Genomic DNA, 15,593 nt, shown 5'->3' on the forward strand with positions numbered 1-15,593 from the left:
AATAGCGGGTCGCCATTTTTTTGTGTTACTCAAAAGGAAAATATTTAATGTATGAAAACAGGGACTTCTGATTCTTGAATACAATTCTTCAGGGATTCTTGAATACAATTCCGATCGATCGGCATAGAGTTTGTGCAATTTCGTACTCTGAGTTGCAACATTAGCGCCCATTGCATCCGTATTGCGTGGATATAGAATGGACTAAATGATATTGCGTTTGGCTTTATATTCCATACTCTGAATGCTATTTTAACAGCTACAACTGGGGTTGTATAGTTTTGATATTGAATAATTATTGAGATTATATTGGATTAACATTACATTGACGTTCGTTTCAATAGTAAGTGCGTAAGTCCTGCAAAGATCAAATACAAAAGTATTAAAAAACTTAGATTTGTAAACATACATTGATACATTTTATTATCTGCACCTCTGTCTAAACGTTCGGGACCTTTTAACGCAATATTATGTATGTATGTCACTTAAAATACCAACCAAACTACAAAATACCACATTCCCTTTTCCTCACACACAACATCAACTTAAACAGCATATCAACAAAAAAAACGCTAATCAAGCCTTCAAACATAGCACCTGCTTACTGCGCGATAACAAAAAAAGTAATCAGTGTTGGCACGTGGAACTTTCATTTAATATTTAACGTTGGTATTACAGGTTCTTTTCTATGTCAAATGTTTTAAAAAACAAGTTGCAAGTGTTTCGGAGATGGTGTCCCGTTAAACGTACGTAAAAGTGAGACTACGATAACTTCTGAACGACTCATGAGCATATAATTATAAAAGTGGGCTAGTGAGATGTATTTCAGAAATATTTTTATGACTTCTCAATTTTGATGGTGCTAAATACATAATTGTTACTTATTAGCTTCTTGACTTGGGCGTCGTCCGTGTTCCTGATTAGAAGAAGCCTATGAGTCTACATATATACATAACCTCACGCCTGTCTCCCATGGTGGTAGGCAGAGACAAAGGAACGCCAATTGCTAGGAATCTGACATACTTCTTTTGCTTCATCGACAGTCATCAGTCTTTTCATGCAGAAAAGTGGGTGTCCATTGTATAGCGGCATTACGCTCCGTAGTGTGCACCTCTGCCTACCCCTTCAGGGATAAAGGCGTGACGTTGTTGTTGTTGGATAAGTAATCTAAAGACAAAATAGCAGCAAAAATACTTATACCTTGCATTACCACTTTGCACCCTAGTCCCTAAGTAATACGATTCCTTTGGCTCCATTACATAAATGCATTAATTTATTAAGTTCCTTGTGTTTTAAAGATAAGCAAAGAATTTCATAGCTCACCATTTATACAGCACTTACTAATGAGATTGCCATTTCAATGAGACATTAACTTATTTGCGAAAAGAATAATTCATTGTAGATTATATTAGAGTACACACTGAAAAAAATGTAGATTATATTAGAGCACTTTGTATGTTTATATTTTGTTGTTTTCTATGCTAAGCTACAAAAAAACTCTACACAAAAACATGAACATCAATCCTTACCATAACCAGTTTAAATAATTTCATTCATGCTTAGTTATGGCCAGAACCTATGTTTATACAAGCAGCGAGTCTGACACGAATAACTGCGGTCTTATAATGTGGAACAAATCTTATCACCAGATGCCTGACACCGCGACATGTTTCACAAAGTTTACCGTTTTGCTAAATTTTGCACGTGGCTAGAATTAACAACGGTTTCCAAGTAGGTTATTACGAATTGAGGTGCATATGTGCAAAATACCTACTGTAACCAGGATATTAAATAAAAACCCAAAGAAATGCTGAGTAGGAAGGAATCATTAATGTTGTACATGAGTTCTCATCAAACGTTTTCTTTGTTTCCAGAGGAGGACTGGGCGGAGAGCACGGCGTACATGATGCACGAGGCCTTCGACGCGTCCCCCCCGCGCCGCGCCGCCTCGCCCCGCCGCACGTCCCCCGCCCGCCGCGCCCTCTCCCCGCGCAACTACGACCGAGGCTACGCCGATGACTTCTCCGACCAGTTCCGCGACCAGCTCGCCCCCTTCCGCGACCAAACCTTCGAAAGAAGATTCCGTCACGAATCACTTGAACGTCCCAAACCAGAAAAGCCAGTAGAAAAATTCCAAGACGACACGGTCAACTACAGAAGACGGTACGTCGCTGAAACCAAACCCTCCAACCGGAGCATCGACAGGGTCGAAGATCGGAGGTTCGGTAAACTCCAGAGGGGTGCTAGCGAGGGTAGCCTTAAGATCGCAGAAGCGTCCCCGAAAGACCGATTCAACGTGGCCAAGGAAAAGTTCATGAATCTAGAACGGGAGAGGTTCAACAGGGAGTTGGAAGCGCACATGGCGATGAGGAGGAGCATGCTGGAACGGAACAGTCGCTCGACTTCTTCCCCCGAGGAAGAAAGAAGGGACGAGCGTCAGGACCGACACAGAGACATTAGCTCCCGGAGAGAGCCGGAGCGCTCTCATCGCGAGTTGGAGCGCCACAGAGAGCCCGAGAGACGCAAGGACACTGACAGGGTGCGGGAGCTGGACCCGCCGCACGCGAGGGACCTGCCGCACCGGGAGATGGAGCGACTGCCGCGCATCGGCAGGAAACGTGACGATGTCAAGCGGTACGAGTACGGCGCCGAGGAGTATCTCAACAGGATCGAGCCGAAGCCGCACAGAGACGAGTTTGACAGCTTCGACCGAAGGGGAAGAAGGGAGCTGGACAGGCGCATTGACGAGGACGAGATTATAGAGCCAGTGATTGAGGACAGGAGGAGAGACTGGAACGATCGACAGAGGGCGTTCAGTCGCTCTCGGCTGCTGGACGACCAGCGCCAGTCGTACGTGGAGGGAGACAGGGAGAGGTACTATGACAGGGACTACAGAGACTTCCGTGAGCTGGCTGACAGACAGCAGTCCAAGTTCCGCCACAGCTACGCGGAGCCGATACCGCGGGGCCGGCTCGGCACCGTGAGGCCGTACTGAATGCCATAATAGATTCATAGACCTTTGAAATATATTGAAACTGTAGAACCAAAAACCCCATATTTTATAAAAGGACGAAGGGACTCCTTTCACACCTGATTTATTCGTTTACAAATATTAATTGACAGAAGGTAATTTTACTACGTGGTAGCGAAGGTAGCGTAGTGGGTGGAGACCGTTTAGGATTTAACCTGACTACGCAAAATGTCTGTTTGTAGGATTTTTAGGATTAAAAGTGCCTATCATATAGTTTTGTATTTATAAATACTCATAAGCGTAGTAACGTCACAGATACATTATACTGATTATACAACTATTGTAAATATAAACACATAGAGTACCTTTTTGTTATTTTTATAGATAATAATTATTAAGATATCACAATATTGTTATACTCTGTAATATTGTTAAATGTTATTTTTATCGAAGAAATATCAATTAAAACGTTATTGGTTATATATTCGTTTCAAAACGTTCATTCAGTCGCATTTTATTGTTAAAAAATGTCTAAAATTTATGTTATGTATTTGAAATTAGTTTTGGAAATTAATTATTTCAATTTAGTTTATGGCTCGTTTTATTGAGAATTTTAATGTTCTACGAAATATCGAATTACATTCAAACAAGTAACTTTTTAACTATTCAGACATCATAGAAAACTGGCAAATAAATTAAATAACAATAATTAATAAAGATGGAACCATAGTTGGAACGTATTACTGTATAATATTTAAGACCAAATTGTACACTATGGATGCATTAAAGTGATTTGATTTGATTTGATTTGAGATAGGAATAAAATGTACCATTTATGAAATGTATAATGTAATATTCTTTTGTACCTATTTTCATTTATAAATAGGGCAAGTAGAATTATGAAACAATACACCACTTTTTTCATTTAATTTTATTATTTTCAGAAATTCAATAAGATATTAAAATTCCCAATAAAGCGACCATTTATGTTTATAATTTATTTATAAGTTAATATAGATTGTAAATGAATACTATATCATGTTTTACGAAATGATTTTCAACAATAAAAAGAATAAATATTACCTAAAATGTACGTTTTTTTTTTTTGTTAAGTAATATCCTCTACATCCAGTATTTTTATTATTAGGAGTAGCATTCAATAGTACGAGGTGTCTCAAGAAAACAAACGGTATTTTTTCTTCTCCTCTAATAATATTTTCTGATTAATGTCGTGGCGGGATCCAAGACATTTATCCATGTCCCTGGGACGCGCTGGACTTCAATGGCCCTAAAGATTTTATGGTTGTATCTACTGTAGACACTAGCTTACAAGAGTTGCAACGGTTTTGGGAGGTTGTGTCAAGCTTGATCCACAAAAAAGTACCTATATCATCATCCTTTCTTATCAAACCCTTCTTCTATCATAATTAGACTTTTTTCTTAGGAAATATGAATAGGAAGAGTTACTAAAAACTAATTAACTTTACACAACACAAATAATTCGAAGTTTAGCCAAAAGTCCATCAAACAGTTTAAAATAAGTTATTGCGCGAGCACGCATGTGATTCCACGAAGTAAGTGAATTCGAAACGCTTATTTTGCAATGGTCGCTTGCATGCCGAGTGTCGCGTTACTAACATACGTTCTAAACTGTGAGAGAATACATAAATAAATATATGTATGTAATGATGGAAAGCAGTTAATGGAATATATATTTTAATGTATTAGAGATATAGCTCATGTTGCCCAATTTGAATAGTACTGAAAGGGTAATTGCTACAAGTGAAAGAGCCATGCTTCGGTACGAATGGGCCGGCGCGACCGGAGTGATACCACGGTTTCACAGAAAACCGACGTGAAACAACCCTTGTGTGTTTTGTTGTGTGAGTGAGGTTACCGGAGGCCCTATTACCAACCACAGTTTACACTTCTACACATTTTTACTTATAATATAATTTGGGTAGGACCGTTTTTATGCGTCACAGTGCACAATCCCATTATGGCATCTCCTCTCGGAACTTGCGTCATGGAAATATTACATTTCTATCATGTTGTTTTACATTAAACTAAACTGATTTTAAGAGTTTTTTTATTGTTTAACTATTTTGCATTTGTGTTGATATCAATTGTAGTGAAATAATACAATGAATGTATAAAATCTAGTTTTCCAAACCGATCTTTACAAAAATACTAAATATTCACCACCAAACTTTTACTAGGGATCTCAGTAAAAATACATTACATGCACATACAAGCCAGCGTTCTAAATACCCTAGCCAGTTACATACTTAGCTTACCTAGATACCTAAAGCGGCGATAATTAAAATAATTATATAGACTTCCTTCAGCCAATCACATTTTTTAAGCTAAATAAGGATAGGATGTTAGTTAATGATCGATTAGCAAGATACTTTATTAGGTACGTGTTCACAACTTTGTAGTAGCTGGTGGTCTAGAAATCTTAATTTCTGTTTAGTATGACATAATGTGAACACTGATTTGCATACTTACGTATATTTTAGGTAATAACGTCTTACCAGGTATGCTACATTTTATGGACGTACCACCTGATGGTAAGCAATCACCGCCGCCCATGGACACTTGAAACATCAGAGGCGTTACAAGTGCGTTGCTGGCGTTTTGTGGCTTAGGAAATTAAGGGTTGTTGGGCAATAGGGGATTGGGAAGGGGGTAATTGGGCCTCTAGTAATCTCACTCATACAACGAAACACAACGCGACCGTTGTTTCACGTCGGTTTTCGGTGGGGCCGTGGTATCACTCCTGTCGAGGCGGCACTTAAACTGTTACCATATATATTGGGGTTAATAAAATGTTTATTGATGTATTGGCAACTAATAAGATGTAGTTTTGAATTGTATATTTTCATTATTTTCTATTCCTTTATTTTTGGATTTTCAATGAACATACGCACTATACTGGAGTCAAGTTGATTTCTATCAGAATACACATTCGCATACTAAAAAACCTTGCACTATCAAGTGGATTTCTATCAGAATACACATTCGCATACTAAAAACCTTTAACTATAATAGCTCTACATCACAAAGTCAAAACGAAAAGGTGCTAATTACTTTGTGCGGCGATGTTCATACTTAGCAGTTGCCTATGTTGGGTCAACTTGCAGTTGATTTTAGGGGGAAAGGAGCAAACGGGTTCTGGAAAAGTACCTAATTACCAGGCTGGAGACAAAAGACCTATAGCAACCAGACAGACCTAATAAAGATTTATTTATTGGACCATAAGATTGCTTGCATTTTTACCGACTTCAATGAAAGGAGGAGGTTCTCAATTGGCCTATATGTTTTTTGTCTATATTTAAATGCATGCAAAAATAAAACACAAACAAATATTATGATAACATCATTGTATTTACAAAATATTGCACTTGGCGAGCGCCGCGACGCACTGACTTATTTACTACAATAATATTGCACACACATTGCACCAGTTTACAAGATCAATAGTTTATTATATAAACACATTCATGCAGAAATAATTATTATAAAATAATTATAGGAATATACATTTTCACATAATTATATTGTGTCCAGAAGATTTCTTACTTTATTTTTCGTAATTATACAAAGAAATATGTTAAAATATATAGAATATAAATACAGAATAGAAAATATATTTTATTTATAAGCACTTGTCTCACCGTGTGTCACAAAATATGTTCAGATAAATAATAAAAACTAAATAAGTAAACATTACGACTTGGCTATACTTTAACTATGCAGCCAAATTTTACTTAAACAATAATTCTTACATATATCTTATGATTTAAACAATATCTTTACCATTTTTACACAATTTGATGAGACAAGCGCCTAAAATATATATTTCAATAGAAAATATGTTTAAAAGAGGATTGCTATTTATTTTCTACAGGGGTCGTAATATAAAATTGAGATTACCGACTTTTATATAAACAAACTTATGCCAGTCTCATCTTAAGTTAAACTTATGAAATAAATAGTCAAAATTCTTAGATTTAGCGCCTGTTTCACCACCTTCATATAAGTGCCTGATAAACTTATGTGACAGATAGTTTATACAAATTGCGTTCTTAATTATATCTGGTACATAGTGGCTATACAGACATCGTGAAACCGGCTCTTAGAGTGCTTTTCCACCAGAGATTTGCTACGCTACGTTGCTGTGCATGCGTTTGGTTTCCATCAATCATAATATTCATTGGTACACATAGCTTAGCACTGGTGAAAACAGACTCAACTAAGCTATGTTTTTTATATGGAAAGATGTGTGCTATGGATGGCTTATCTACTTTCAATACATCGCATACTCGAGCTGCGCATCTTCCTCGAACAGCTACATAGCTTAGTATCAGTGGAAACGGTCACATATTTCGTAGCATAGCTACATAGCAAATCTCCGATGGAAAAACACTCTTTTTATTGTCAATCAAGTTTATTGTCAAGAGATTCATCTCTATCTTTGGAGTTACTAAAGATAGAGACATTACATAAGACCAGAGATTCTGTTTGGAGTTAAATTTCAATTATTAAGAGTTAAAAATATGATGAAAAAAACTCTCTCTTCTTAATACATGATTGTGTTAATAAATTCAATAAAACATAGTTATGGAATTCATATAAAAATGAGACGTCTTATTCTTATCGTATTTATGTTGAAAGTCGGTAAAAAGTGGTTAGTTAGTTGGTTAGTAAATTCAAATCACAATAGTGGAACAGTGATAGACTAGACCATCGTCCTCTAGCACTAAGTTATTTCTAAATACGGGGTGTGTATTAAAATAAGAAGGTACTATTAAGGAAATATCTTTTTGTTTTTATATTCATCCACGTTATTTGGTATACAGGTAAGAATTATAATACCTGCGGACAGCTTAGCGGGTAACCGAAGCTCCAGCTCGATGCAGGAGTAGGAACGGGAGGGGTTTTTAGTCAGTAAGTGTCTGACGAACCCTGTCGCCTCATCCGAGGCGGGAGAAATCATTGGATGATTTCCCCTCTTATAAGAATTATAATAACTTTTAACAGACTGTACCTGTACCGATATATCTGGCGTAGCTATCAAAAATGGCAAAACAATTTTATAATTGCCTTTCTAAAATAAAAATTAGAAGATAGATTTTCTATGGAATATGTCGGCAAATGAGTAGATGGATCAACTGATAGTAAGCAATCGGCGTCGCCCAGTAGAGGAGTTTCAAAAGTGCCTTATTAAGGATTTATTCAAATAAATGCTTTGACTTGGACTTTTATGGGTAAGGGATTTGAAAATTTGAAGATTAAGGAATTGGGAATATTCAATACACACCCCATATACTTTACTTATTCTATGTATAAAGGTTATTTTCAAAAAATAAATAACTACATACATAGTTTAAACATTAACATTCGATATACTAATAGCCTTATTGTAAAATAAGGTGGTATACGTGTGTCACATACAAATGTTTAGTGAAATACGTGATAATACAAGTTTTTTTAATTAAAAAAAATCAAGAAAATATTTCTGTCACGGTGTGGTTGGTTGTTTAAACGATGTTTTTTTAGAAAATTGTTATTTTTTATTATTTACACAGTAATAGCATGACACATAGCGTGTTCGTAAATAGCATGTAGCATGCTATGGTAAATTAAATGATGTGCTATTTTTACACCAAATTATGAAGTACGAAAATAGTACATATTTTTATTTATATCGTCACGCCTTTTATCCCTGAAAGGGAAGGCAGAGGTGCACATTATAGAATGTACACTCACATTTCACAATTTATTTTGTAAGTCCCATGTAATACGTGGTGGTGAGCCTATTGCCTCACATATCACTATAACATAGTAGAAATATGCCTATGGAAATTACTTTCTAGAAAAACATCGTTTAAATTTAGTCTTTTATACTTCATTAGTAAGTTTTTAAGTTTTGTCATTAGATGGCTAATATCAATTGGAACTTTTAGTTAGGAATTAATGTTTATTTTAGTTCCTGTTTTTAAACTCCATTTATCAACAGTTAAACTGTAAAATTGACCCATTTTTCACATCTTATACGAGTAACTACTAAATTATATTTTTGTAAAAACATACATATTGCACTATTCTTAATACGAAACAAAATATAGTTAATAAAAATATTGCACTAATAATTTGGAATATTTTATTATTTTTCAATACTGGATAAAAACTTTCCTCTCTATCTTTTGTAAGTTTTGGAACTAATAATTCTGTTTGTCTAATCATTGTAGCTGTCAAAATGTAATACAACGCCATCTATTGGGCTAAACAGACATCACGCTACATCAACGCCATCTAGAGAACACAAAAACGTTAGACCCTTATTGAGACTTTATGGCGTTTAAATATTATGACATTATTCCTTAAACAGTTGACCATGGCCGTGTGTATTTTTCTGTATATTGTGTATTAATTACTTACAGCCAATTCCAATAACCTATCCATCGGTAGATTTGCTTACTGGAGATATAATTTTGACATAAGCTCCATACAAAATGCGTCGAAATTGTATTTCTAGTAAGCAAATCTACCGATAGATAGGTTATCGGAATTGGCTGTAAATCGATACTGCAGGAAAAATTGTATACCTTTACAAATGAATGACATTTCAAAGTAACATTTTATTCTATACAAGAATTCCTGATAGGAGTACCTCAAGGCAGGTATCCTAGTGTATCCTCGAGACTGGCGTTCCTGGTGAGCGGCGCATGCATCATGGCGGCGGGGAGACGTGCGCGTGCGCACAGTGCGCGGACGTCGGTGCGCTGCGACAGGCGCACGTCCGCGAACAGTGCTGCCATCTCCGCTGACTTCTTCACTGATAGCGCTTCCTGGGAACCCGCGCCTGTACTGCGCACTGTAATGTAGATGGGAGTGTCAATGAGATGATTTTGTTTATAAAATGAAGATGGTTTAGTAAAAAGACTGAAGAATATTGCTTTAGTATTTAAAGTCAGTGTTTAAAGGAAAAACTAGATGAATTAAAAGTTTTTTCTATACCCTTACTGCCGTACTCAGAGTCATTTAATGGTTACTTAACCCAGTCCTTAGCTATTGTTTTCGGTACAAAATCGGTACTAAGGAATAGTTTAAGTAATCATTAAATGTCTATGAGTGCAGCAGTTATTTTGAGTTTGCTTTATATTTAAAGTAATCGAAACGAGTGCGCGTTCGACGCTCTGATTGGTCCGCTCGAAAAAAACAACCAATCAGAACGCTGAACGCTTTCTCGATTCGATTACTTTAAACGTAAAACAAACTCGTACTAATGGTACTGATTTGGTTATTCTGAGAAGAAATACCAAAACTATCTTAGAGGTTATAATGTCTGTTGCAATTTTAAAAAGAAATATGGTAATCCTAACTTTTCTCAATTCATTTCAATTTGGCCTTGAATTGATCTAGGTTCGAACTAAATTCAACTAAATGTCAGCACATTCTCAGCATAAACACATCTAGATGCGTTACGACATTTTTGATGAGAATGTTTTTAGAAATTGGTCTTTTAAAAGTAATGTAATTTAGTTTAAAAATCTGCTATTCAAGTCCTTGCTTGAAATAGACCATATAAAAATAGCCTAAACAACAGGGCTTATTGAACTATTTGTACATATATTGCAAAGAAATAAATGATTTGATTTATCCCGGGAGGGAAAGTCTGAGGTTTACATATCAAATGCTGTATATTACTGTGAGAAATTTTACATCCATAAATTGGACTTCCAAACCTCTGATACACCTCTTTGCTCAGTACTTACATAAGCATCTTCTCAAAACAGTGTAGAAAATAGTTAATCTAATCAAGAAAAATAATAACTTGAACCTGTGTTACCGGTAAGTCTCTGCATGTTTCTTGTCCGTGGTTTGTTTTGCAGCAGTAATTCATAGTCTAGAGCGAGACTGTCAGAGCTGCGCGCGCGCCGACCACGCTCCGACCGACGGCGACCACCTGCACTCGCGCCCCAACGACTGGAATAATGGAAATAAGTCATTAAACTTTTGCTTAAAGAAATTCTCAGTAACATATGGAGTTTCTTGCTCATTTTTCATCATAGGAATCTATAGTTTGGAACGAGCAATAGCTTCACTTGTGGACTGACAGACAGACGGACATTTTTAATATTATTATTTGCTCTGACATTCAAAAGTGCCTTTCTGGTCTATCTGAAATAAATAATTTAGACTTTGACTTTTGACTTTAATTTGTATTAAATGAAGAAGTTATACACAATTAATAACGTTAAAACACTTATTCTTTGACAGGGCACATGAAATCTTAAAAGTATAAAAAGTAAATAGAATTTACACTGTTGGAACGACTGTTTTAAGAAAAGTGAGTATTTAAAATAAGTTGAATAAATACAAAAACTCAAGGCCTCACAAAATAGTCAGTGTTTCAACCACTAGACTAGACGAAACAATCCATAACTTTAAATCTAAAACCATTTTAATTACTGACAAAAAAGTTTCCTCACCTAGTCCTTCCACTCTTATCATCCCCACTAGTCCTCATCCTATCGCAGTAGGACACGGAGGAGCTCCGCAGGTACTCCATGCTGTGTGAGGCCTGGACCCTCCGAGGGCCGGTGCAGTAGCACTTGTTGCTGTCAGCACAGCTCTCCGAGTCGCAGGAGCAGTAGCTGAAGTCGCCATCGTAATATTCCCTGAAATTGTGGAAGAGCAAATGTGAATGTTAGATGTTTGTTGAAATTATTATTTAAATATTTGTTTGAAGAAATTATATTTGCGTGTAGTGACGGTAAAGTAAAAGATATTTGTCATGACCCCTAAGGGTGCTTGCACATGTCTGATGGAAAAGCACCCAAATTCTTCCAGTAAATACCGTAAGAATCATTTATGGGACTACGTAATTAACAGACAGGGTGTGGTTTCTGATAAACCTTACAAAGCGTAACAATTATGGCAAACGCCTTCTTTATAGAGGAGGTCCATAGTTTAGCAGTTTCTAGAACCTCTCATGGTTGTTGATAATGATAATTATGACGATGATTCTATATTAAACGATTCCTACAAATAACCAAAGATCGAGTTCAGTGACGTGATTTTGGAGAGGCCTTTGCAAACGACGCTGCAGATGAAATATACGATACAATAGGATTTATGAAGACAGTGAAATACGATATTAGAGCTATTTTAAAACACTCAATTGTTTCGTGATCTACTTCTACAACAAGACAATAAAATTTATCGAATTCATCCAACAATGTACTAATCAAGCCAAATATTTTGTGAAATTAATTCCTAAATTCAACAGTAAATAAATCTTCATTCAGTTCAGTAACTCACATCCCAGCCGTCTTTTACGCTCTGATTGTCTTCCACACATTTCATTTCTACTACAAACTAGATACTATTAAATACAACCATAATACGAAGCAATAAGGTTGAGATTGAATCGTGTAAAAGGATATTTAATATAATTAATATACCTACTATCTCTTTTACTCCTATTGGCTGATGTGTCCAAGTCGTCGAAAGTAGAGAAATTTTTCATTAAAATCAAGTTACTTTAATAATGTGTGTGGATTGTCTTAATGAATAAATTTTTATTTATAAGGTTTCTTAATGTTTTAGTTTTCTTTATTTTTAATGGAAGGGTCTTTTAATGGCTGTTATTATTCGTATTATTACTTTTGACTGACGAGAGTAGATATACTTCTCTTTTTAACGCATTTTCTAATTTGCAAGAACTGAGTATGATGCCAGATACTTCGTTAAGTCCAGATAGTTTTCTAGAATAGATCGTAAATATACAGATAGATCGCCATGGACAACAATTATAGGTGAAAAGTACCGTTTATAGACAACTATAACAATAGAAGAAATATAAATGCGATGTAGGCCTTTAAAATCAGAGTTTACTAAAATCATATATAAACCCCAACGATTACGATGGAATTGGATCGAAACCAACGAGAATTTGCTTTACAGCTACTGAACTAACGCCGTCCATAAAATCGTACAGGACAAGGTAATAAAACCATAACCACTTCACGTTAATAAAACTGAAGACTTTCACGCACTAAGTCAATGTCTTAATCCCAATCAGCCGGCAACAATTTGCGAAAAACATTTAACCGTTCAACATAAATGTCAGTCACATTCAACATGTCTTCAATGGCGCCAATTACTTAGCTTGCATCCAATTTTATTGCAGCCATTAAAAGCATATATACGAAATTACTTTCGATAATTATGTTGCAATAAATTTCATGCTACTTAGAAATCTAGTAACGAAATATTATTTATAGTTGGACCAAATATAAACATGTATAGATTCACTGTTGTGTCATTTACGATTATTGTTGACTTGGAATTTATGTGTAGTAAAACTTTGATTCCTATTTTCGCCTTAGGTCCCAAGTTTAATTTTATGATCTCCATGAGTATGGGTGTCTTTTATGTCCTGTTTTCTAAAGTACTTGAGGAGAGAAAATGAGTGATTTATTGTACATTTTGTTTTGATTTCATTAGAACAATAATTATTTCCGTTAGATTAGAGATATCCTCTGCGGACGACTAACTGGAAGAGTCAGGTGTCCGCTGCAATGTGCTGGAGTAGGCGTTAGCGTAGTGTTCCACACGCGCCACTAAAGGAAAGAAAGCAGCTTTCAAGAGTGAGATTGCGGGATCTGTCCCAATATAGCGGTACTTCAAGGCCATTAAGGGTCCAGGGGATGAAACTGCAAGGATACCCCGCCTCCTCATTCAGTTCATGAGGACTAAAGGATTTTCATAATCTCAGTACCTACTAAGATACATAGGAAAGTTAATCATATAATACTCTATTTAGCGAAGAGAAACTGTGCAGATAAACATTACTTAATGACTTGTTACAAAGTAAAGTTGACACGATCAAAAGCCACGGGCAAGTTCCCACATTCTGGCCAACACACCATCATTATTTTTAAAACTTCCTCTACATATAAATGTTTGTTCAATCTCAGGATATGTCCATCAGTCTTTGATCTAACTTGACCATAATTATATCGTATCCGGCACCATCAATTTCTGCATTTAAGACTTCCTTTTACAAATACTTTATTAGCGAAATTCTCACATTATCTGTCGCACTCAGAGACATTTAATGATTACATAATAATATACTATTCCTTAGTAACGATTTTGTTCGGAAAACAGTTGCTAAATACTGGGTTAAGTAACAATTAAATGACTCTGAGTGCGGCGGTATGTCAAATAAATAAAATGTATTACATAAATAAATAATCAGCTGAAAATCTGATGAACTAGAGAAGCAGATACGCTTGTAGCCCATTAAAAGATGTTAGGAACCTAGAACCGAATTAAAAAAAAATAAGAAAATTTCTACTCACTTTGAACAATCTTTGCAGCTCTTGCTTTTACTCAAAAGCTTCGATTTCGCAGAATCCTTGGTTTCCATCGCTGAGCAATAGCATTTGGACTTGCTTCCACCCTTTAGGGAACAATAACATCTATCAACACAGCTCTCCGACTCACACTCAGAACAAGAGACATAGCCACTGGAGCTGTTCCTATTCTGACATCCTAACCTATTGCTCAGGGTAAGAAAATCCGAGTCTTCTGACGTCGATGTCCTTTCTCCAGGCCTAGACTTTCCAGTTCTCTTTGAAACATGGACCATCTTGTCAGATCGCTTTGACTGTCTCTGTCTTGATGCCTGTCGCTTTGGTGGAGGTAACATTGGCTCCTTCGGACGAAATTGCCGCAAATCGTAACTAGAGGTCGAAACTGAACTTTCGGATACAGGGTCTTTCGCTAACTCTTCGCAACCAAGAGGTTTGTTGTCTTTACTTCTAATGTCTTTGCCAAATGGCAATCTGAACACCATTCGGAGACCACTCGCGCCTTTCAATATCTTCCGTCTCTTATTTTGAAACATACTGTTCCTTCTGAGTATCTTTTTCTTTTGTTTCTTCATTATTGCTTTACTGTGTTGGAAAATCTCATCTTTCGTCAAAGTTACGGCTAGTTTTAATAGGAATTCTTTGTATATCGGTTTTAAGTCATTGAAGGACATCCCTTCAGCATCTATTATGGCATTGAGGATCTCATCCATTGAATGCAAGTTCTCCTGAACTTTGAATTCATTAAAAAGTTCATTGAACCCTAACGGTGACCCACCTCCTTTCTTACCGTTGTTTCTGGAAAAAAAAAGAATACGTAAGTACATTATATCGTCGCAAACATTTGCACTGCAGTCTTAAAGAAGACAGTACCGTTAAACTTGAGAAAGCAGGTAGGTGCATCATTAGTCGACTTTTAACGTCTCGAATAAATATCATCGTGGCGATTTTCAGAACTAAGTACTTAATCTTAGATCAATTTTGTTAATTTCGCTTTAACATAATTTAACTCAGTGTGGTACGAATTATAATTAAGTTTGAATTTTGCACAGCGCGCGAAATTGACGAGTCACGGATGAAATTAACGGCAGTAGAAATAAAAAAAAAATGGAATCCTATTAACAAAAAAGTAAAGTACATTGGCTTTCTCAATAAGGATGTTGCAACTGTAATGATAGTTAAAAATAACTCGGCGTCGTATTGGATCAGAGGAATGTAGCGGACGCGGTTGC

The 15,593-nt window shown here is 36.1% G+C and overlaps 2 protein-coding genes across 5 annotated transcripts in view; one reads left to right on the forward strand and one right to left on the reverse strand.

Annotated features, from left to right (window-relative positions):
- Positions 1-4,057, forward strand: part of LOC118274786 (SAFB-like transcription modulator) — a 90,057-nt gene extending 86,000 nt beyond the window's left edge. For all 3 annotated transcript variants that reach the window (XM_050697061.1, XM_050697062.1, XM_050697063.1), the window contains one exon: positions 1,872-4,057. In XM_050697061.1, the coding sequence (XP_050553018.1) occupies positions 1,872-2,992 (1,121 nt within the window). In that variant the 3' untranslated portion in view covers positions 2,993-4,057. The remainder of the gene's footprint in view (positions 1-1,871) is intronic.
- Positions 4,058-9,563: 5,506 nt separating this feature from the next.
- The window catches only part of LOC118275096 (uncharacterized), a 48,308-nt gene continuing 42,278 nt past the window's right edge, over positions 9,564-15,593 (reverse strand). The window contains exons 5-8 of one of the 2 annotated variants that reach the window (XM_035592956.2): positions 14,350-15,159; positions 11,470-11,658; positions 10,818-10,963; positions 9,564-9,851 (exon numbers count right to left, since the gene is read on the reverse strand). In XM_035592956.2, the coding sequence (XP_035448849.2) occupies positions 9,649-9,851; positions 10,818-10,963; positions 11,470-11,658; positions 14,350-15,159 (1,348 nt within the window). In that variant the 3' untranslated portion in view covers positions 9,564-9,648. The remainder of the gene's footprint in view (positions 9,852-10,817; positions 10,964-11,469; positions 11,659-14,349; positions 15,160-15,593) is intronic. The other variant, XM_035592957.2, reaches the window with a different exon arrangement.

The sequence above is a fragment of the Spodoptera frugiperda genome, chromosome 11, assembly GCF_023101765.2.
Source record: "Spodoptera frugiperda isolate SF20-4 chromosome 11, AGI-APGP_CSIRO_Sfru_2.0, whole genome shotgun sequence".
Lineage (NCBI taxonomy): Eukaryota > Metazoa > Arthropoda > Insecta > Lepidoptera > Noctuidae > Spodoptera > Spodoptera frugiperda.